General features: G+C 39.9%; 1 protein-coding gene across 1 annotated transcript in view; it reads right to left on the bottom strand.

Annotated features, from left to right (window-relative positions):
* The window catches only part of TMEM132D (transmembrane protein 132D), a 281,138-nt gene extending 256,557 nt beyond the window's left edge, over positions 1–24,581 (bottom strand). Inside the window, exon 1 of the mRNA XM_068157425.1 lies at positions 23,863–24,581. Coding sequence (XP_068013526.1) covers positions 23,863–23,941 — 79 coding nt within the window. The 5' untranslated portion in view covers positions 23,942–24,581. The remainder of the gene's footprint in view (positions 1–23,862) is intronic.
* Between the last annotated feature and the right edge of the window lie 281 nt (positions 24,582–24,862).

The raw sequence follows: 24,862 nt of genomic DNA, 5'->3' as shown, positions 1-24,862 counted from the left end.
AGAAGAGGAAACTCAAGGGTGACCTTATTGCTTTCTACAACTACCTTAAGGGAGACTGTAGCCAGGTGGGGGTTGGTCTCTTCTCCCAGGCAACCAGAACCAGAACAAGAGGATACAGTCTCAAGCTGCACCAGGGGAAGCTTAATCTCGAGGTGAGGAGAAAGTTCTACACAGAGAGAGTGATTGTCCATTGGAATGGGCTACCCAAGGAGGTGGTGGAATCACCATCAATGGAGGTGTTTAGGAGGAGACTTGATAGGGTGCTTGGTTGCATGGTTTAGTTGATTAGTGGTGTTGGATGATAGGTCGGACACGATGCTCTCCAAGGTATCTTCCAACCTGGTCTATTCTATTCTATTCTATTCTATTCTATTCTATTCTATTCTATTCTATTCTATTCATCCTTAGTACATACAAACCAGCCATGAATAAAATAGGAAGCAGTCCAAAGCATGACTTCTATTCTTTCAAATAAACCTTCACAATTTTGAAAAGAAAACCTAAAATCCACACTCAATGGATTTCAGTCAGGCTCTTCATCACCAAAAAGAACAATTATTATCTGACAAGTGGGCCAAGTTCTGACCCAAGTGCTGCAACCTAACTCCAAAGTGTCTAAATGTCATCTGGAGCAGGAGCCAGGCTACTCAAGCTGGGCCAGTTCTCATCTCACATCTGGTTTTTTTATTGTCTAGGGTCCTGCAGCCAGCCTAGTGCAATCTCCTTTCTAGCAGTTCCCAAAGCAGGGAGCTCGTGTTTCAAAATCAGGTCTTCCTCTTCAGGGCACTGTTTTGTTGCAGAGCATGTTAACTATTTTAGTCTGGATACATGAGAACACTGAGCTTCTCTTCCCTCAAAATTTTCCTAGGCACCAAACTAATGAAGTACAAGCAGCTGCACTGTGTTCTTCAACACCTCAGCTGAGCAAAAATGGCAACCAAAGGCAGTACTGTAACAACAGCAAATACAAGCCTAGCAAACAAACTCTAAGAGAAGCTGCAACCATCATAAATCAAACTCTGTTTTGAACTTTGTAGGAGGTTGGACATCTGAAATTCTCCTAATTTAAGAGTATTAGATGTAAAAGACTGTGAAAAAGAAAGACACAATTCACACTTGTTTAAACTGTGCCATACTATGACACAAGGAATTTGCTTGCATAAGCAACACCCTAATAAAGAAAGCTTTCCCTGGAGGCTTTAACTAAAATGTGCACAGCACCTCAGCTGATATTTCCACAGATTGTCAAACTGTCCCAACAAATCGAGATTTAACAGTTAAAAAAAGGTATTTGGCTTCTCAGCCTCTCTGGAGTTGCATGCACAGAGATTTACACCAAAAGGCTAGAGGACACCTGCACTGGTGGTTGTTCTGCAACGTGAGTGGGTTAGCTCCTCAACCATACGCTGAGGAACAGCATTCCTAATTATTATGGAGTTCAATGTGGCTTTTGAGGCCTGATGAGTTACTGTAAATGAAAAGACAGAAAGTCTGGAATGACCCCAATAAACCATCAAAATTAATACACCAGAAACAGCATTTTCTCTTCTCCAAAGAATCAAGGATTAAATCAATTTCAAGCTGCATAATTACAATGCTTTTCTGTTAATCATTCTCCTTGAAGAAATTCACAGTTTAGCAGAGATTTTCCCCAAAATATATCTGGTGTTTCTAAAACGATGTTATGAGATATTTCAACAGGCATTACATTAGCAGACTCAAATTTTCATAGTAACTCTTAAATTAAGGCAACATGGAATGAAAAGTACATTTGATCCTAAATATATCTCTGTATCTTTTCATACTCATGCCATAACAGACAACTGCAGAACAAGTACCAATTAGCTCCTCAGAAGCAGAGAACAATCAATAGTCCCTAAACTAGATGAATATTTAGAAATCAACCCTGCAGGAAAGCAGTTTAACCCAACAGAGAGAAAGGGGAGTGGGATCTAGGAAGTCTGTACTCTAGTCTCAAATTTTTCCTTTCTTTTGGACAAAATATGCTGTAAAATTCCATTGTGAAGTGGTCCAGAATCACCTGATCAAAACCACCACATGAGTGCAAGGCACCATTCCATTGAATTATACATTTTCAGAATTAAATCTCTCTTTTACGTTGGCATAACCCAAAAAGAATTCCAGTAAAAGGTGTGTTTCCTTTTTTGCATCACAGTAACAAAAAATATGGCCTTAATATATAAAAGGAGTGATTCCTACTGGCTTCAGCTGGCCAGTATTCTAGACTTTAGGAGCACCTGCTAACATACATTAGCACAAAGAAATCTCTCCAGAAAAATGGAGGTATTTCCTCCTAAATACCTTTTCCTCATCAAAACAAAAGCAATGTGTTTGACCAAAATGTGAGCTTTCATTAGGAAAAGTTACAGAGCAAGCCTCCATGAAGCCTGTATATTGTAATAGGACCAGGAGATGGTTTTCTCCTCAAATTTTCCTAAGCAAAGCTATCAGAAGGTTAGAAGCAAAGCTATCAGAATGTCAGAATCAAAGCCAAATTCCCTTGAGAAGAAAACTAAATGTACCAAAATAGTTACAAACACATTCCCTGGATTAAAGGTTATATAAAAAGCCAACAGGTCAGAAATACCTCTCTTCCTTATATCCCACCACAATGCCATCTAATTAGATTGAATGCCTTTTTATTTCATTCAGTGCAGAGAATTTCTGAACTCCCAGTTTAATCAAGCCTGAGTCCTACTGCTCCTCTGAGGCACCATTTTCTTCAAAGCCATAAACTTCAGCTAAGGTTGTGTTAATTTTACACTTTTTTTTTCCCCCTGCCTTGAATTAATAATAACCAAGATCTAATTGGGTCCCAGTGTCTCAAATACTCTTTATTAAAACACTTAATTTCTGATTTCTTTAAATATTCTCCTTTATGCCAAGATCTACCTCATAAGTTACTGAAAAAAAAAAGAATTCATTTGGAATTTATGGACACTATGAGGATGTTGAAGAGAGTTTCAGGCATTAGGACTGTAGCTCCATGCCCTAATCTATTGAATCTGACCACAAAGATGTGGTCCCATAAGCAGTTTAAAGAAGGCTGTATATCTTTTTTTAAAGAACAGAATGCTTGATATTGTGCAAAATAGCTGCAAATGTAGAATAGAAATTCATTGTAGATTTTTCATCCACTTATCAAGTCATGCATCCACTGTAAGGTCTTAGGCCTGCACAATTCTGAACTCAGGAGAATCCTTCCTCCATGCGCACTATTCACACTATAAATAAGCATACAGGTGAGGCATCCAGGAGGAACTTTGCTATATGAAACCCCAAATAAGTTGTGGCTATGGGTACAGACAGCTGTCCACAGACACAGAGTCTCTTTAAAATAAACCATAACCATTGTGGTATCAAAGAAGTCAAATGTGCTGTAAAAATCAGACCATGCTGATAGAGATTCAGAGAAGGAGAAACAAATTTCCTATGTGATTTCAGACAGGGACTGTACTCAACCCAAGGGGGAAAATCAACACATTTCTTAGTAAAGGTTTTCAAGGGAAATAACCATCCACAAAGAATCACTATGGCACCATTTTCCACCACACCAGACAAGATGGCCAGCCAAGGAGATCCTTTGATTCTAATGCACTATGTAATCAGTGATTTGCCCCACTTAAAAACCTTAAGCCTTTGGCATGCCTGTTTGTTTGAGGGGAGAAAGAAGAGTGATTACAAAGGCATTTAGTTTAGATTACTCCCAGATGCAGCTGAAGAAGCCACTTTGCCTAGGTCTGTACATCTCTAAGTCTCTTTTCACACTCAAGGACTGCTCTAAACTAGGCAAATCCATCAGGTGCTCAAGCAATACTATTCTCCAAAGGAGCCCAAGAATCATGCAAAAGTAGACATGACTTGTTCCTTAAAATAAAACAAAGGGACACATTTTGATTTTAATTGTGACTGCATAACCCCAATGATATTAGTAGATTGGAATCTTACCTAAAATAATTGCAATCCCAATAACACTACAGCTGTTTACATGACAGCTTCATCTGGCTAAACAAAGGACTGGACTGTATGAAGTCCTACTTGTCAGTGTCACAGAAAGATATAGGCTGATTTTAATGCACTAAAAGGTCATCAATGTGTGGCTCTAAAGATATCCTTAAGGTAGAAGAGAAGGACTCTTACCAAGGCAAAACAGGACTTGTTTAACTTGAAACCAGAAAAATTACAACTGGAAAGCATGTGCTATTAATTACCAAAGTGATAACCAACAGAAACAAGCTCTGCTGCTTTATTTGTGAACAATAAAAACTATCTTGCAAGATAGCAGTCATTTGTGCAATCATGGGGAAATGAGAATGCAATTCAATTCGATGATCAATAAAAGCCTTAAGAATAATTCAATCAACATGATTCTACTTGAAAAGTACATCAGGGCTTGGTGATGTTCAGTCCCTCCATGTTCCCTCACAGAAACCAGGAAAACAGAGGGCTGATTTGGCATAGCTGCAGCTTGCTCCCACCCTCCTGAAATTTCTAATCCAAATGTTATCCTTTTAATGCTAAACTCCAATTGCAGACATGACTTCCAGTACATGTCCTAAGATTTTTGGTAATCTCATCAATATCACTATTAGGAGGTATGTTCTTCCATTTCAGGTTAAGCCACTCAATACATGCCTGCTGTCTCTCCTGTTTTAAGAACTTTATAGGAATAGAAATCGATTCTGGTGTTTCATTTTAACTTTTTTTTTCTTCCCCTCACATCTTAGAAACCTCAAGCATGATGTCAAGCTGAGGAAGATATGAAGAAACCCGTAGCTCCTGTGCTGGGTTACACCAATCCTGGGGGGAGGGCTGTGAGAGCCCTGCTTCCCCCAGGGGACAAAAGAAACCTGACCCAGGTGAGCAGTGGGGGACTTGGTTTCCCCCTCCCAGGAGGAGAGGTCCCCCGAGTCCACATACATGGAGGGAAATATAAGGCCATCCAAGCTTGGGTTTGTATAATTTCCTGTTTGTCCTTATTCCTTACCTTCCTGTAACTGCTATATATACTCTGTTGTTGTTGCTGTTGTTAAAAAATTTACTTCTCCTACTTCCAAACCAACTACAGATTATTTTTTGGTAGATTTACCTCCTTTTCTTTTCCCCTACCCCCTTTTTTTTCTTTCTCTCCTTTTTCCTTATCAGGGAAAAGGAGGGGGGGCAGGGGATGGTTTGCTACCATCTGAGCTCTCAAACTGCAGTTAAGGCTCAAACCACTACAGCTCCCCACAAGAGCCAGTAGATATAGACCAAAAGAATATCGCTGGACGAGACTTCTTGCAGGCAACAGCACTAACATGAACTTGTAACATAGGAGATAAAAGAGATAGAAACTGAGGCCTCAAAACTTAACTGTTCCTGCACATTAATACCTTTAAGAGTAACAATTCACTGCTGTGAGTTGAGAGATTTGATTACTACCTATAAAAAAAGCTAAGTGTTAGAACAGTGGCACTAGCTGGTGAGGCTGTAGTCATTCCTTCACACAGCATGGGAAGCTTGAAAAATAATTAGTCTGATGGACAAACCTCTACACATCTCACGTTGGCTGCCTGCACCGGGCTGCTAAGTACAATTTTGTAGATGATGCGAGGGGGGCTGGCCTACAGTCCCTGATCATAGCTTATTAGGTTCCTCATAGCCTTGGAAAGCACTGCACTTCCCAGATTCGACAGACTAATGGCCAATGCACTTGCACATCTATTCTGTATTGAATTCATGCTGTTAATGCATCGCTCCACTTTTTCCAAAGCAAGGAAAAACCTTGCAGCATTCACGATGCACTGCGTTGTGATTTATGACAGGACTAAGACTTCAGGAATTGTATCCATTCCAAATGCTTATCTAAAATTTCATATAAAATGCAAGACTTACCACTCCACATTAGCTGTTATCCTACTATAACTCCTCTCTCTACTATGAAAAGTCAGTTTCTGTCATTGTGTGCATCTTGATGGGGGTCCTGGTGAGTAAGGTTTTTGCAAAGCATGACTAAGGGCGACTGACTCTGTCCTGAAAGCAGCAAAACATCTTATTTTAATAAGATTTTTCTTCATGGTGAAGTCTAGCAGAACTGGATTTGTTACTTAGGCATGAGTATGTAACTTCATTCATATGACATTTCAGTCAATGGACAAACCACCTATTTGGCTTTATTTCTACCCACTCCAGCTCATTTTTCAAGAGTAATGGGAGGAAGAAGTCTTGGTCACAGTGCAGTCAATGACAATTGTAAGAGCTAGAATTTTATGTCACATGCTGCACTCAAGATAAGAAAACATGAAAACAGTACCTGTGTTCAGAAAGGCATTGGAAGACATCAGGAAGGCCTTCATAACCTTCAGCATGTCATCATATATTTCAAGATTATATGAGGCTGTTATGTTTAGAGCAAATTGCAGGGACTGGAGAAGTTAAAGGCTTCATAGAAAAAACACTTGTGGAAATTTCTGTCATCAATTTGAGTCTTTCAGCAAAACTCAGACTTGGCTCTAACATTTAAAAATGGTGGGTGGGGGAAGTGATAACTGTAAAACTAGTTCAATATCCTTTTAAAGCAATCTTAAAGTTCATATTTGTGGCAGCTTGGAGTGAATTGTGGACTTTAAGGCATTAGAGAGTGACCTGACAGTCACTGAATTTCAAGATTAAGAAATTCTGTCAGCAGCAGGTGTCAGCAGGAGTGAAATTGAATATATACAGCAGAAAAGAAGTTCTGAATTAAAAACAAAAATATGCTGCTACTGACAATGAAAACAGCAATGTAATTACCAATTATGCTGGGGTTTTCTTATACTGTACTGTCTGGGGTTTTTTTCCTGCTTCTCAAATCAGGAAAATTTGTATCAGAAGGTGGATTATAACAGCTCACTGCATTTCTTAAAGATCAGTCTGAAGAGAAAAACACAGAATAAAATAGCAAAACAGAAGCTGCACTTCTCTCTTAGCTTTAAATTAAAAAATTGCTTAAATGGAATTGTCTGTAAACTACAAGATCACTCCCTTCTCTAAGTGAAGCAAATTAAATCCAGATAATTAATAATAATAATAATAATAATAATAATAATAATAATAATAATAATAATAATAATAATAATAATAATAATAAACAACCAGGTTGGAAGAGACCTTCAAGATCATCACGTCCAACCCATCAACCAATCCAACCCACCCAAACAGCTAACCCATGGCACCAAGTACCCCAAGTCTCCTCCTGAACACCTCCAATGATGGTGACTCCACCACCTCCCTGGGCAGCCCATTCCAATGGGCAATCACTCTTTCTTATAGAACTTCTTCCTAACATCCAACCTAAACCTCCCCTGGCGCAGCCTGAGACTGTGTCCTCTTGTTCTGGTACTGGCTGCCTGGGAGAAGAGGCCAACATTTCACCAACTTTTGTAACGTTAGTAGTTCTTAATACCACATCAGTATCCTTAAATTGCAGCCAAGATTCTACCTATGGAGCTGAGAGCTGTAGTGAAGCTTTAAAAAGAGTCAAGATCTAGATTTTCTAGTGCTCTGCTCCCTCATTGCAGGATGGTTCACAAACACTTAGCATTCACCACTTCTCTCTGTGACATCTCTGGATGGACTTTCAATAAAGCTGATGTCAATGTTGAGACTGACTGAAAAGCTCTCCATTCATTTTGGTCCTTAAATATAAGGCCAAGTGTTTCTAAAAAAAAATAAATCTAGCCTTCATCTACAGAATGAAATACAATCATGAAACAGATGCAATTTTGTTATCTTAAAAGAAAGGAAAAAAACTCAAACAAGGTAAGAAGAGTTCATGCTTCACATACTCAATAAAGACTGTGGGCTTCCATATTTTATTTTAATTATGTGGAAACAAAAGAGATTTTAATTAAAAAGGTGGATCCCATAGGCCAGAATTGGAAAGCAAAAAGCCTTAAGCAGTTCTTTCAAGGATTTCACAATGTCTGACAATTTCAATCTATTAGCTATCTTTCTGCCCACAGAGATCATGATTAGCCAGTAAACTTGCCCTTTCAATTCACTCAAAGCTTCAATCTATTCCATCTGTGCTCTCTGAACCTTTCATTTCCAATAGGTTCAGGCTAATTCAGAGCAGCCAGGGAGGCTGACAAGCTCTACCTTTTTTTTTTCCCCATGTCCTCAGGGCTACATGCTGACATCTTGAAAAGAACTTGGAAATAAATATCATACCTCTACTTTCACACAACAAAATCATTTATTTGCATTTCATTAAGGAAGCACACAGGTATAATTAGGAATTGGTCCTTGACTTGAACAGCCATTTGCCCCCATGCTGGTCTAACCATTCCCCTGTAATAAAGTAAAATGCTCTTGCAATCTTACAGAATTTGACCTAAAAGCTGGATGCCTTAAGAATCAAGATGGATGTAATTAAAACAAACAAACAAACAATCAAAACAATTGCAACTCTGATGAATATCAGTAAGTATTTGTAAGAGTCCTTGCATCTTGACACACACAAACTAAGAGCAGTGGTACTTGTGACAGATTTACAACTCCCAGATGGCATTTGTCTACCAGTGTGTACATTCTGGCAGTGGAAGAGAAAAAGGAGGGTCAGGAACAGGAAGCCTTCATGAGATATGATGAGCCATTAAGACTTACCAATTTAGTCACAGCACTAGTTCATAAGGAAAGAAGAAAAAAAAAAAATAAAACAAGTGACTAAGAACTAGGAACTGCCTGGGTGATAGGCAGATGTGAGAGATCTCATACAATAGTAGTCTGTAATGCTTAGTACAGAACTGAAAGCCAAAGAGAAAATGCTAGGCTGGCCGTGATCCATGATTATGAAAGGGGGATGCTCAGCTTTTTTGGAAACAATTGCAACAACAGCTATTGGTGATGGCTGAAAATGACCACAGCTATGTGACTGGGGCAAGGAAATAAAATCCAAGATTCTTCTTGGAAACTCTTGCGTCCTGCGCCTTCCTCACCATACTGCAGGTGTGTAGGAGGAATGGGATGTTACTTTGGTAAGGCTTATCAGCTGAAAATGGCAATCGTAAGTACAGCAAGGGGTCACTGATGAACTGTTGTCTATTTTGACACATTTCTGTGCCATTCCATAAGCTTGAACAACATCTGATTTCCATAATTATGGTGGGTTTTTTTTTTCTACAAGGGAAGAAGAATAAAAAGGTCTGGGAGCAGATTACTGGAAGTTCAGTTCAATATTACAGAAAGAGAGTGTAACTGCAGGCTACAGAGGCACACACTCAGCCCTTTTTCACCTCAGAGCAGCCTCAGGGTGAAATTATTCGCAATCTCATATCTGTTGGAAAGCTTTTCTGTTTGGTGGGTTAGTTTTCCATTAGATCGAGGAGCTGAACCACCTCAGCTGCAGTACTGTTGGAGCTGGGGACGGCAAAAAGAACTCCTATATAAATCTGAAAAAAAACAAAAGATCAGTTTTCAGATGGACCCATCAGCTCCCTGCATGGTTCACTTCCCAAGTACATAAATGCCAATGCCACACAAGAAGGAGAGACTGCAGCAGCCCCAGCTGAGGCTGACTCGGCCTGCTGAGGAGCCATGCCACTCATGCTCATTTTCAGATCAGATTCAGCCTAGTAAAGAATGATTAAAGATTTTCTTCTGCTGTTTGCAGTCCAGAATTAAGCGACCAAAATTCAACACCTGAGATACAGGAAAGCACCACTGTTGAACTACTGTGCTAACACTACATCTCTGTTCCTTTTTTTGTTGTTTGGGTGTTTTTTATTTGTAATTTCCAGAAGAGGTCTGTCAAAACCATTTTCTACAGCCAAATTACTAAAATTCTGCACATTTCTGGTGTCAGGCTAGACCTTGACTCCAAAAGACTTATTGTTCCTTGCTGTGTTTTCCCAGCACTTATCACAGTTTTCACTGCAATATAAAATACTATGTCAGTTCATTATTTCTATCTCTAAGTTGCATGGTATCTCTAGTACCACACAATGCATCATTTCTCAGTTACCAGCACATTTGATGACTACTTGTCCAGGGCAGAAGGCAAGTTCTATTGCAAAAGCTGTGCAATCTACTCCAACTGAGAATGAAACAAAAAAATTTCCAACATCACCTTTTGTGAGCAGGTCAAGGAAGGATACCAAGGGCATTTGCAAAGTGGGAGAGCTTCCATTATGCAAAGGAAAGAATGCTGAGAAAAACCTTTATTACTGGAAAAAAAGGTGAGAATTAAGAGGCTCACACACAAATGAAAAAATAGTTTACTGCAAAACCAAAAGGAATTACTTTCAACCACTGAACAAAAAGTAACTGAGCACCAGCTATTTTCCTCTTCCTTCCAAGCAGGTGAAATAAAGTACAAACTATTTCACATGAGATTATTATGAAAACAAGCGAAAATTTATCTTGGCTGATTGTGATTTGAGTGCATCTTAGGCAAAATTAAGATTTATTTATTCCAGGAAAAACTCCAGCGCTCCAGTATTTGTTTTGATCTGACACTAAACAGTGTCCCACCGATTTAAAAATTCCAGAGTATTTCACCTGTTCTTCTGAACAGAGGAAAGCTTCTTTTCCAGCTTTCCACTATTAGACTGCATGGTAGATGCCCAATTCCCCAGTCCCCTGTTTCAGTTTAGTTCTTTAGCCAGAATACATATGCAAAAAGCAATTACAGACATTTTAGGAACCTCCTCAGTAAAAGAAACCTCTGACTTCTGACCATTTCATGTAGAAGGAAGTGTCCTCTTAGGCTTTAATTACTGTGAGGGCAATCTTGCAGTTTGGCAGGATACCAGTTTTATAGGTTAAGGTCAAATATATGTGTGACTTGCCTATGGGCTATGGTACAGGCATATGTGAGGGATTCTGAGGACATTAGACCTCCCGGGATTGTTCTGGTGATGGGCATTGTCTGTGCAGTTATTATCTGCCTGAAGCAGGCCACAGAGCACAGGAAGCAGATAATCTGATTTTCAGTGTTATGTGGTCTTCACAATTCCATTCTTCACTAGGAGTTTGTACTCTGCAAAGTAGTAGCACAGGACAGCCTACAGAGTTTGATCTATATTTCTTCTTTTTGTCTCCCAACTTTCATAAATTTCTTCTTGCTTGCCCTCAATTTCCTGGGCTCCCAACCTAGGTTTCCAATTATTTTCTGGTAACTCCTACAGGTCAGAAATACAAGTTCAAAGTCATCTCAAAATCTAAGATTACATACTCTGTTTTCCTGCAAGATCCCTTCTGTTCATTTCGGTGCTAAAAACAAGACTTGGACTTGCAATGGGAAGCAAAACAGTACCTATATTTAAGCAGGCAAGAGAAAATGCAAGAACTGATTGTCTGAGAGAGACATTGATTCAGTCATTGGAGAAGAAAATGAAGAGGTTCCAGAAAACAGTAGGATTTAGACCAGGACAAATCCAATAGATCAGCTATTCCTAAGACAGATGTCAAAGCAGCATAAAATATAACTGAAATGGCTATAATAATTCCATAGGCTCCAGATAAGATTTTGATAGCACCTGTCTGACAGATGATAGAACAAGTCTGAGAATGTGTAGTTTCTCTGACAAATGGACCAAACTGGCAGAAAAACTCTGCAACAAGTCAAAGACCACACTTAAGAGGCCAGGGGAACGGTACAGTGTCACCACAGACAGGAAATCAAGAATGGCTACTGTTCTCAACTTGAAAACAGAAATGGGAGTGCCCTTACTAGGAAAAAGGTTGGGCTTTAGCTATGCACAAAAACCTTTTGGATATAACTTGTAGGACATAAATATTTAATATTTGACAGAGCCTGAAAGATTATCCCATGATCAACTGCAACAGCTAAAATCGTCCGAGCTCTGTGAATGCTTCCCCCTGCACCTAAAGGCAGTTACAATCAGGACATCTCTGAGAGGGATCTCCACTTTTGAATTCCCTATTCCTGACTCAGACTGCCAAAGCCCAGATTTGTTAGCACTGCAAATATGCTGCCAAATTCATCATTCTTTCTGAAGCTGCTGAAAAGGGTAGAGTTGAAAAGAGTCTCTTCATGAACAGTCCCTTTTATGATTATTGATGCAATCTGATAATTTGTTGAGAACCTATAATGCACACAAAGACATTCTAAACATCAAGACTACAAATACTGTAACAAAGGTCTGCTATATTTATATTCTCCTCTTACAAGCATTTCTCCTTTTTCAGGGTCTGTTCCAAACCGCATGCATAATTCTGATAGGAATAGCAGAAAGGATGAAAGGAGCATATGACTGCATATAAATAGAAAGAAAACAAACAAATAAATGCTTCAACAGTGATTATTGTACCATTACTCTGATCTATTGCTACTCAGATAAAGAGTCTAAACAAAAAGGCAAGAAAAGACACAGATGATGCTGATATAGGTACTTTACTGCAGCAGAAACAGCAGGGAACACTTACAGCAATATCCAAAGTTACACAGGACAAAGAGGGGGAAAAAAAGGAGGGAAAAGGGTAGCAGCAGCAGCAAACATCTGTGTAAGGATCACAGGTTTTAAGTATTTACCTTAGTTAGCATTTCAAGCCCTAGCAAAAGCAAACAGAACAGAGCAGAAATGCCACTTAAATTATCAACCTGCTGGGTAACATTTGGGAACTACCATTTTACTTCTCAAGAGAATTCATAGTGATGTTTACTTTATATCTTTCCTAAGCTAAAATTGAACCCTTTCAAATCAGCCTGAATGCTGGACCTTGAGAAGCTGGGAGACTTCAAAAGACAGCAAGTCCAAAGAAGTCTACATGGATGCAAAGATGAGAACCCAAAGAGAACCTGCACTTGGATGTAGTATTACTAAGATAGTCCATGAGCTTTCAACCAAACCAGCCAGAAGAATGTAAGAAAACCTGCAAAGGCAGGAGTTTGATGTAATCTGAAAACTCTGTACGTACAGCTCTGCTGTTGACCATTTATTTAATGATGATGGAACCGTCTGTTTCTCCAGATGCAAAGAAGGAATCTTGCCAGTTTTCTCCCAGGCAACCAGCACCAGAACAAGGGGACACAGTCTCAAGCTGCGCCAGGGGAGGTTTAGACTCGAGGTGAGGAGGAAGTTCTTCACCGAGCGAGTCATTCGTCATTGGAACAGGTTGCCCAGGGAGGTGGCTGAGTCATCATCCCTGGAGGCGTTCAAGAGGAGATTGGACGTGGCACTTGGTGCCCTGGTCTAGTCATGGGGTCTGAGTTGATAGGTTGGACTCGATGATCCTCAAGGTCCTTTCCAACCTTAGTTATACTGTGATACAAATGGTACCACCATGTGCATATTCCACAGGTTAAGAATGTTAATTGCCTTTATTGTACACAAAAGGTTCCAAAGCTAACGACAGCTGTGGATGGTTCTTTTATATGAAGGCTGAAAAACTGTCTCACTCAAAATGCCACAGGAGCGTGGAAGACTGCTTTTTTGGGGGACCTCAGCAACAGTTTTTCTGAAGTAATCAGCTAGAAAGAAAGGTTCAACTACCTTGTACTGGTTCCCTACACAAATCTGCAAACCTGTACTAGTAATGTGCAGGGCATAGAGAAGACAAAAGAAATGCATGCTTCAGATGGAAACCTTCATCTTGGGTGAAGCACGCAGTCCATGTAATTCAGAAAAAAAAGAACTTATGGAGTACAGAACAGGATTCTGTCTGATTCTCTCTGTGTTCTTATTTAGTAAGCTCAGAAGTTCAGAAGAATTTGTTTACTTTGACTGTTCCAGTTTTCATGTCCCATCATAACAGAAGAGACTACTCAACAGTTTCTTTCATCAGCTGACCTCATCACCACCACTGTTCACTATATTTGCAATGTACTAACATGAAGGAGCTTAAAATAAACCTCAAAGACGTGACAGGGTAGGGAAGGAAATCTGTACCATCTGCCAAAAAGCCCCCACGTTTTTTCATTGTAAGTGGTTTGCTGCATTATTAATATAGATATCCAAAATCTGGTGAGTATCTTCAGTAGTTTAGTAACGTGGATTATAGCAGAAAGAAATATAAAACCATCTTTACGACATCTTTCTATAAGAAGCTTTTTATGTTGCCTTTATGATGTTGCCGTTTGAAAAGGTTTAGATAGATTATTAATTGTAACATCATGGGATGAGATCTACTTAAGCTCTTAGAATTCTTTAATCACACAAACGCTTTCATGATTATCTTTGGGGTTTTTTCCCCCCTCACACAACTCTTCTCTATTCTTACCGGCCTCTGAGTTGTTAATGTTCTCCAGTGATCAGGCCAATCAGAATGCCACTTTCCAATTTCTGACTCAGCCACTACTAATTAATCATTTTAATGTGGTAAATTGTATATTCTCATCTAAGAAGAGGCACAGGTATTGTATAAGCAGCAAGTAAACTGGGTCCTGTTCTGAACAACTTGTATCCTGAGTGGATAAGACAGTTTAAAGGGGAAAAGGAAAACACAGAACTGATTTTCCAAAGGTTACAGAAAGCCAGTGGGTACTCCGACTCCTAAATCACCATCTTGAACCACCACATTCCTCAGCTTTCATAAAGAAGGAAACACCAACAAAGTAAAAGGATTGTATTTCTGTGAAAGGATAATAATAGCCACCTAAAAAAGAAAAAGGGTGGGGACATGACAAGAAATAATGCTTTTAAAGGTCATATAAAAAATAAACTAGTGCTATTAGAAGACCATTCCAAGCCATCAATCATTTTCCCATTTTAAAGTCTACCAAAGGGAGATATTTCTGCCCCCACAAAATATCAAACAGTATGCAATCCTCAATTTTGTTGGAGAAGCCAATGTTTATGGATAGCTTTTCTGCAGAAATTTTGTTTATTTGTAAAAATACAGAGCATGCTGTCAGGGCTGTAGTACAGGCTGGCTCAGTGGAAACCCATTAAAACCACTTTACTGGGCAGATGGTGTCAAAGAGTCAGAAGTATATAACAGAATCCTACTGTGCACAAGTGTTCAGTATGCAAGAAATCATCTCTTATCAGACAACTGCTGCAGGGGACACAGTCAACCACAAAGGAAAGAGCAGAGCACAGCTAAAGTCTTGATAGCCTTACAACTCTTTGCCCAATAATGTGGAAAAGGATATGGAATAAAAGAACCTTAACAGAGAAATCCTGCATAAACAAGGGAAGACCTATGGAGATCATCAGATCAAGCTCTGACTTGCTTTTACTGTTATTCACTGACAGTGTAACTACTCTTTGTCATTAAAAAGAATACCACAACTCAGAAAGACTAGAGATTTGAAAAGTTCCCACTAAATTTTCAATTGCCCTCTTTTCACACCCTGATCTCCAGGATTGCTGAGCAGTTGGCATTTCCGTAGATTTCTGAGAATGGGTAGAAAGAAACCTACAGACACCTGGAAATAGTGGCCTTGCCACTACAGTCTAAAAGATGACAAATTTCAATTAGTTATATACTGGATGTGCACTAGCACAGCAGCAGATTCTGAGACACTCCTTTTTCATATATTACTTTTCCATTCTCTTCTACATAAGGTAGACCAAGATTTTCTAGTGTTTTCATATGAGCCTAATTCGGTTGATAAGCTTACCTAACAAAGCACCCAACTCTGACTTAAAGAGATCCTACCATCTGAGTTAAACAGATCCTAAACAGAACAGACACTGTGTAAATTTGTGTAAATGGGACAGATTAGTGAAAACTAAAAGTATCCAGGGTATGCTGCTCACAGAGTAACAATATATGGTAATGAACTTCCAGAGTCTGGATGCACCTCTTTCCTCCACTGGGCAGGATCAGGATTGCCCAATTCTGCCCCAAGTCCCATATTGCTGACCACATAAAGATATCCTTCTTCAGCTCAAGAGCTACAGACTTGTGAACCTGCACATGCTGGATCCCATTTTTATTTCTTAAAATGTGCTAAAGATGACAGGAGGCTCACTGCTGATACTTTGTGGGTTCACACATTTGTTACACTGGGAAGTTCTGTCAGAACTGAACAGTTAATTCAACAGTAGCTCAAAACATAATTCACTGCAACACCAAGACATCCTTCACGCCAGAGAAAGCTGACAATACACCTCACATTGCTAACAGCAATGCAGGAAGTGAAACACAGGAGTTTGCCATGCATAGACAAGAAAACCAGACACCCAACGTGTACTGCCAAGTCACAATTAACTAAATGAGACTGATTACATTAAGACAGAAAGGCTGTGGTGGGTTTCTACTCAATCTGTGGGAAATTTTCCTAGGCATCAGCCTAAAACTGCCACAATGGCAAAACTCTGAAGGACAATTCCAGGTATTCCAATGGTAGGCACATGCAAATTACCACTGCTTTCTTTGCTTGAATACAAAAGGAATGAGTCACTATGGCTCAGTGGAAAAATGGGGGAAATTATATGTTGATCCAGGGCCTTGGATAAATGAGTGGAATGAAGGCTAAGTAGCATTATTTCCATCACTGTATTATGGATTGGATTAATACTCAGATACACTATTGGCTAGTTATCTCTGACAGCTTTGGATTCCTCCTCTCATATAATGAATTTACACAATGTATACTGAAGACATAAAAAGTACACTTTTAAAATATATATAAATAAAAGAAAGTAAGTGATGTTGAGGACCAACAACATTAAAAGGTCTGAGATTATTCAGCATTAAACAAGACTAAACTCTCTGACCCAGAGGATTTTTTTTTAGCATGCAAGGCATTCAGTCTCATCTGTGTGAGTATCTGGACATCTGCTTTGCTCCTCAGCAAGAGGTCTGCAGATTAACTGCTCAAGAGTCTGCCTACCTTGAAAGCAAATAGATCAAAAGACATACTGTAGAACATCCTGGTTCAGCTAGAGAGGACACTTCTCCTGTTGCTCCTTGGTCTATCCTGTAAAGTTGTATAAGCCAAGAATAATGTGTGTTGACATCTTTCCACACTTCTACTTGGCATGAGTAATATTATTCTTCCTGCTATTGTTTTCTGCATAAATAGCTTACTTTATATATATACAATTTGTATTATTCAATATTCTTCTCCCTTCTCATGGTCTATGTGGCCATTTTTACATGTGGCTTTATTTTGCTTGTGCTGACTGCAAACTAATGAAGCCAAGGAGAAGAAGACCTACGAAGATTAAAAGACACCATTAGCAGAAAAGTAAATGAGCATAAAATAGTATTGAATAAATTAAATGGGAAATGATTACTAAACATTAGCAGAGCAAGTTTCTGGAACACTTTCTTATCCAAATGTTTTTAAACAGCATTGTGACCAAAAAAAAATAAATCCTTATTTACAAATAAATCTTCAACTAACTAAACAGAACAAAACAAAAGTAGTTTTAAAAACAGAGCTAGGTGGGTATGTAAGAAGGTGAAGTGACTATAGGAAGAGGGAAGAGGTCTTCTATTTTGCAGGTTTGGGGAAATGTGGCATTTGAACAGATACATCTGCTACCAACCATTTCTGCATGTGCAAGAAACAAAAATATGTGCATTTTTCTGAGCAACTTGCAGGGAGAATACTGTCTGCAACACAAAAAAACTCCTTCCAGAAACCTTTCTAAGTAAAAGAAAAAAAAGAAAAACAACAAACAAACAACAACAACAAAAAAGAAACAAACAACTAAATCAAAACCAAGAGTGAGGGTGTAAGAACAAACAAGCATCCTCTGTGAGTACAGCAGAAGCCTTTTAGGAAGTTAATTGACCCTACCGTGCAGGTGCCATTAAGTGACTGGCAGACTACTCCTACACTGCTTCACTGAACCGCTACTCAATGTTGATTTAAGTGAACCTATGCTACAGTGGATTAAAAACACTTACACCATCAGTGATGGTGTCTAAAGTACTGAGAATACCAAACAGTTCAAAGAAATAATTTAAATCACTAGTTAGCCTCACTTCAGTGGTTTTTCTCAATCATTTGAGTACAAGAGACATCTAACTTTTTGAAAGAAATCCAAACCATCTGACACAGTATTGTCACAAAGGTCTTTGTTTACAACCAAACACAAACTGGGATGCACTCTGAAAGCATCCTTGTTACTTCTATTTCCTCCTTTTGTTTTTGTTTTTTTTCCTAGTTTGCATGCATAACGTTTCTGGCACTGGTTTCACTAAACTGCTCAGATGTTCTATGAATCACCACTGGTGTGTGGGCCACAGACTGAAAAACACCACTCCAGAAAACTCTGAATTAAAGTCTACTAGGGGCAATGAAACCCCATATACCAGCTGAGCTCTGGATCACACTCAATGTGGATCAGCAGAAGGATATATTTTATATCACAAAGCTGGAAGTTACATTATCCTCTAGGTCAAGTTTAAGTGACACTACTAAAGTAGAAAGTGGAAGCTTGCATAGATACCACACAGACTGTACCTCTTTGGAGGATGAAGACTTTCGATCCATTAACTCTGGGGCCACCATCTAACACCTTACTCTGGAATTAAGTCTATTCAATAAAAGAAATCAGGGGCATGAAGAAGTCAATTCTCATTCTACAGTTAACTCCCCACCCCCCCCCCCCACCCCGTGGAGGAGGGTGAAGTAGCCTAACATCCTCAAATATGTACTTTGAATCTGTTAGTAACAATTAGTGCTATCCAAATGTCTCTGAACTATTTAAAATCCACTTCATTTTGAACTGCCATTAATAATGCAGCACGTAATATTACAAAGACTGGTGAAAATCAAGTAATTTAATGTAACACTTTCTAACCCAAACCTGCAGTGAATCTCAGCTGCCTCTTCAGCTTCTCTGCAATCAATCTGTCTGCAGTCCTGTTTATGTATCCATGGACCTGTGACAGACTGCCACTAGACTTGGCATCTGCAACAACCTCAGGAGCTTCATTTAGTGTGAATGCAGCATGAAAAATCAAATTATCTTTCGATTCTCTCTTTTATTAAATAAAACTTATCTTTATTGAATAAAAATGCTTTTATTAATATCTAAAACATTGGTTGGTGTCACTGAGCCCGCCAGTCCTGCGTAACTAATAAAAGAACAGACAGAAGTAAAAGATGAGAACATTACAGGGAAGCATTAGAAAGCAAATCACATTAAGTCAGTATTGCAGCTGACAAATAAAACATGGGTATAGCTATAGAATTTTTAAATTTAGTTCTGAATTTATTATTTGCACTGAAATCAGAATGGGGCTTGTCCCAGAAGTACACTGTGGCAAAAGCACAAGGAGGGAGGGGGGGGCGGGAGGAAAGGTATAACTTAGTTTCCCCTTCCCTTGCATAATGCCTCAAACAACTCTAAGCTCAATACAGCTGGGACAAAGTGCAAAAACTTGGGGTTGATGGGAAGAGCTTGAACATTAAGCTAAAAAGATTTCCTTTATCTTTTGGGCTTTTAAGAAAACATGTTTGGTTTCTGCACACAGGGAAAGCTTACAAGGAAAACTCTTACTGACCACACCTGTCACTTATGCTCAGTTAAGTAGTGCTCATCTGAAATCAGCCTGCAATGACGTTTTTATACACATCAATTACACAGAGCAACAGGTACCTATGATGAGTCTGTCCATAAGTAACATCAGCACTGATACTTTGAGCAAATGATTTGTCCCTCATCATCACAATCAAAGCCTATCAACATGAACTGAAATTCAGACATCAACTCCTGTTTAAGCATCACCAAGGAGAGAAAGCAACAAAAGACCATATATCTTAAATCTGATAAAATTGCCTTCAATTCTAATCCCATATACAGCACTATTTTCCCTCACTGATGCACTAGCTGTGTTCCAGAGTAATGAACTCCAAAGTCAGTAGTGCTGAAACACAGCTGGTTGTACCCCTCAGCTTATCATTTTCTGTGTTTCTGCTTATATCAAGTCCAGGGTGCACTTCAGTGCACATAAAGATATTGGGGGTTGTAAACAGGCAGAGGTTGGTCTCTTCTCCCAGGCAGCCAGCACCAGAACAAGAGGACACAGTCTCAGGCTGCGCCAGGGGAAGTTCAGGCTGGAGGTCAGGAGGAAGTTCTACACAGAGAGAGTGATTGCCCATTGGAATGGGCTGCCTGGGGAGGTGGTGGAGTCGCCGTCACTGGAGGTGTTCAGGAGGAGACTTGACAGGGTGCTTGGTTACATGGGTTAGTTGATTGGGTGGTGTTGGGTGATAGGTTGGACGTGATGATCTTGAAGGTCTCTTCCAACCTGGTTTATTCTATTCTATTCTATTCTATTCTATTCTATTCTATTCTATTCTATTCTATTCTAAATGACCCACAGCCTGCTGGATGATGGACCACAACTAACAAGCTTGACTGTGCAGTTCTTTGTATGCCACTACCCCCACTAAAGCCAGTGGATGCACAAGTGAGATTAAAGCAAGGGGAAGTGGCTTCCTATATACCTTTGTGAACTTAGTTGTAATTGCCTGAAATCATCATTCAGCAATGTGGACAGAATGACAAATTCTGACACTAAGTATCGTCATGGAATCAATAAAATTGTGCAGGCAAAGTCAAATAATAGAGTTTTTCCACAATATGACAAAAGACTCACAGTATAAGATTCAATGGAAATCAAGAGGGTTCAAAGGATACAGTAACATGGACAATTCCAAAGGAAACAGGCAATTTAAATCCAAATATCCAGTTAGTTCTCCCCTATAAAGCAGTGAAAAACAAATATTTGAGTGTTTGGTTTCTGGGAGATATCCACACACAGAGCTTCCTATAATAGAAGACATCACTGCAAATGTACTACTCACATCTCTAGCCTGTGGGGAGCACTCGTAGGGGTACGTAAGGTACTCCTGCCTCAGACAGTTGCCAAGCCTCAACATTTATAGAAACTGAGAGATAAAGAAAATCAAAACAGCAGCTCTGTGGCCTGAGATCTCATTAGAAAGTGACTCGCAGGAAGACTTCAGCCCAGGATGACAGAAAAGAACAAGGAATTCCCTTCAGAACGCAGAGAAAAAAGTCATTAAAATACCCACTTGTTTTGTTACTGTCTACTTAGACCTGAACTCAATTAAATCAAGGTTTTTAATCTGACAACAAACATAATGTAGAAGGGTCCTCAATCTTAATTCTCACAATATACCTCCTAAATTTGTTTAGTGTCTTACAGGAGATGCTCAGTTCATCATAGACTTAGGCCAAGCATGGAACCTGGTGTTCAAGGAAAGCATTGAAGTTTCAACTTTACTCCAATGAGAGGCTATCTCCTTAGCAAGGGGAAAAAATGCCCCCATTACTGGGGCTGTTGGATTAGTCTGTTTCTTCATTAATATCAACTGGACTCATTTTTTTTTAATGGAATATTTCTGAAGAATATTTTACTCAGTTGATGTCAATTAGAAAAATTTCCAACTGACTGAGGGTTGGCTGCCTAGGACTGACTCCAGAAAACTCCTAGCTGAAGACAAAACTGTGAAACGCAACTACCTCCATAACTACCCTTACATAGCCTTATAATCTCTGTCCTTTAGTCTACATATATATGCACACACAGATATCTGTAATTAGATTAACAATATGTATGGATTCCACCACCAGTGACAAATTGTTCTGATAGGCACATGAAACTTATTATTGAAAACAACTTTTGATTTCTCAGGCTGGAGTGATTTGCTGCCTTTACAAGATAAAAGCAAAGCAAAACTGCAATGCTATTCTCAAGAATTCAACATTATTACCTGAAAGATTTGGAAACTGTGCAGTAAAAAGGTGCGTTGCCATGGTTCTGAGTAATCAGCAACAGACCTATACACAATAGACAGCTGATTGCTGTTGCATGTTAAAAGATTTTTTATCTCTTTAGGAAAACTTTGTCATCGTGTCATAAATGAGAGAGTTTTTCTATCAGCAACAGAAAGGCATCAAAGAAACATTCCCTGTAGTAGTAATCAAGCCTCATTATTTTTTTTTGGTTTTTCATCTTATGGGGTGGGGGTGGATCAGCCTTTTACACTGACAACATTATACTGTAAATCTCTGGAAAACTCTGGTCTTTTCAGAGTGTACTAAGGCACAGAAGTACAGATGGAGTCTGTAACCAGGCATGGAAATAGACAATTACATTGAAGACAGAGATCTGTATCACTAAACCTGCTGTCAAACCAATCAGGTGGTAGCATATTGGATAGCTGAAGTACAAAATAAATAGCACACATGATACCAGTAATTCTAATGGGATCTTGTGTATCTGGTTTAAAGACACATCAGACCTAGTGAGACTTCACAACCACAATACACAGAAAATCTCATCAGTTTTTATAGCATTGTTTTTCCACCTTAGAGGCCTCTTTTCCAAGTCTGATTTTTCTGCCTATGTTTAGCTTTCAAAGGAGATGTAAGCAACACTTAAGAATAAAATCACATAGGAATGCTATAATTGCTGAGCTGGCAATAAAGCAAACACTGTGCTCTGTAGGACTGAAATGCCACTCATACTCCAATCTTGGAATAACCTGCAACCTCAGTCAAACACTATGTTAATGCAGTGTTAAGGCTGCAAACTGTAACACCCCAAAAAGAACTGGAGATTAAAAAGTTAATTTTCTTGCTGCATTGCTAGCCTATCCAAAGTACTGATATTGCTTATAATAAAACACAGAATTCACAGCCTAGCTGGGAAATCAAGAGCGACTGGTGTGCACTGTGAATGAAGCAATCTCTTCAAAAGAATCAGACTTTCAATCCCTGCTGCTAATGCGTTTCCATTTGCAACTTTAAAACTATACTTATGTAGGCACTGCATTCAGGTAATATTTGTGGAGGCTTGTGATTTTGTTCCTTTATTTCTTAACCTGTTCTAAAGGAAAAAATAAAGGATAGGTGAATCTGATACAGTGAACCACCACAGAAATACACAGATGTGTATTTTGTCTTTTGTCTTTTCTGTCCTGGATACACAGTAGGTAGTAAAAGTAATTCACCTAAGAAAAAAAAGTGTTGACATTACTACTTTTTATAACAGTGATGTTTACAAGCATAACTCTTGCAAAATCATAGACTAAATGCATATGCTATTATTCCTCTCTGAAGACTAACCACATCTGAACTTTAATTTTGTTTTTCTGCCAAAATACAGCTGTTGATGCACAATGTCTTCTCAGTAGAAATATTTTTCTCCTCATTTATATTCCACAGGCATGCTCTGAATCATCTAAACCAAGTCTTGGGGAAAAAAATGCATTCACCTTTTGACTGAGTCCATAGATGAAAACTTTACGTTCAAAGGAGGATTTAAATTGTGCATTGTCTCTGTGATGGTTTTCTGATTCTTACTGTAAACACACTCGAGGGCAACAAGAAGGTATCACTGAGTCATCTGAAGTCATGATGTCAGGACATTCAAACTCTCTTCAGCATGCAGAATAGCAGATGCCTAGAGTTCAGATTCTCATAAAAGCTCTTCAGCATTTCAGCAAGCACTTATTTCTCTGGTCCAGTAGAACATTGCCAGCCATTCTGAGAGACTGGATTTTTAATTTGAAAGACTGCCCAGAAGATGACAGTGGGGCAGCTAATTGAAGTAGCTTGTAGCACTGAACATTTCAGATTGCCAGATAACAAACCCTTTGCAATCCAAAGCTTAGTTACCAGCTAAGCTCATCACCAGCATCTACTACCTGAGCAAAAGTATAATAGACAGATAACAAATGCATCAGTAAATGGGCAGCCTGTTTCTCAGAGTCAACCAAGGCAAAATCCTGCCACTCAGGATTTCCCATCATGATACGTTGGGTTTTGGCTAGCACATGACTCCCCCCAAGCCTTTTAGTCATGAATTGTGGGTATCAACATTCATAGCATTACAGATAGAGGGGACAGAAGCTGTGTGTGCAAAATAAACAAGAAACGAGATGCAGTGAAAGAGTCAGAAGAGGCTAAGACTTACCTTTGGAAAAAACTGCTGCCAGGCTCAAGAGGAGAGGTGACAACAGATGCCCCATATTGCTAATCCCAGAAGCGCACATCCTAGGGTTTGTGGAGAAGTTAGGGCTCAGTTTCACACACTTTCTTATCAAAATAAAAATCGGTCAGCTGGAGAGGCTGCATTTTCAGAAAAGGTCATCTGGAGAGCGCAAAAGGCATTTCCTTCCGAGAGAGGACTTACTTTAGCTTTGACCCTCCCCTTTCCTCCCTCCTGTCTTCAAAACAGATGATGCTGTGAAAGAAAACCCCTCTCCTCTCTGTGGATAAATAAGAAACAGTTCTGGTTAAAATCTCAGTCCCGAGCCACAGCTGCCTGAAGCACACAAGCAGCCCCCGACCCCGGCACACCCCAGCAGGGTCGGGCAACGGGCAGGAGCTGCACCCCCAGCTCCTCCGGCGGAGACCCCTCTGCCTGCGGCCAGCCTGCGCCTCACAAAGCCAGTGCCCGCACACCCGGGCGTGACAAAGTTTTCCTTTAGGTGATGCTGATCAGCCCTGCAACCATCCGGACGCGCAGGCAGGGGGCTGCTGGTGCGCGCTCGCTGTTTGTTGTTTTTAAGTTCTCAGTTCCCTCATTGACTTGTTTGACTTTCTGCAGGGGAGGGAGGGGGCGAGCGCGGCTCCCTGCGGAAGGTCATTGCCCCAGACGCGCTCACTGCTCCAGGGGCCGGCGAGCGCAGAGGCCGTGGCCGGCGGAGACCTGCCGCCCCAGCGGATGCTGATCGGCTGGAGACCGAACCGGGGAGCCTGCCCCAGCCCGCCCGCTCTCCTGCCTCCGCCGGCCCGGGCCCATCCTACGCGTGCTGCGGCTGCTATTTACAGAGAGACAGAGATTAAAGCCGGGAGGTCTCGAGAAAGATAATAAAAAAAGAGGGAAACAAATAAATAAATAAGCACCCGACCCAAGCCCCGCCTCGCACCAGGCAGCCCGGCAGCCCCAATCGCCGGGCAGCGGAGCGCGG

The sequence above is a fragment of the Melanerpes formicivorus genome, unplaced genomic scaffold (assembly GCF_026170545.1).
Source record: "Melanerpes formicivorus ecotype bairdi unplaced genomic scaffold, bMelFor1.0.p_v2 SCAF_36, whole genome shotgun sequence".
Taxonomy (NCBI): domain Eukaryota; kingdom Metazoa; phylum Chordata; class Aves; order Piciformes; family Picidae; genus Melanerpes; species Melanerpes formicivorus.
This window is presented reverse-complemented; position numbering and strand designations above follow the sequence as displayed.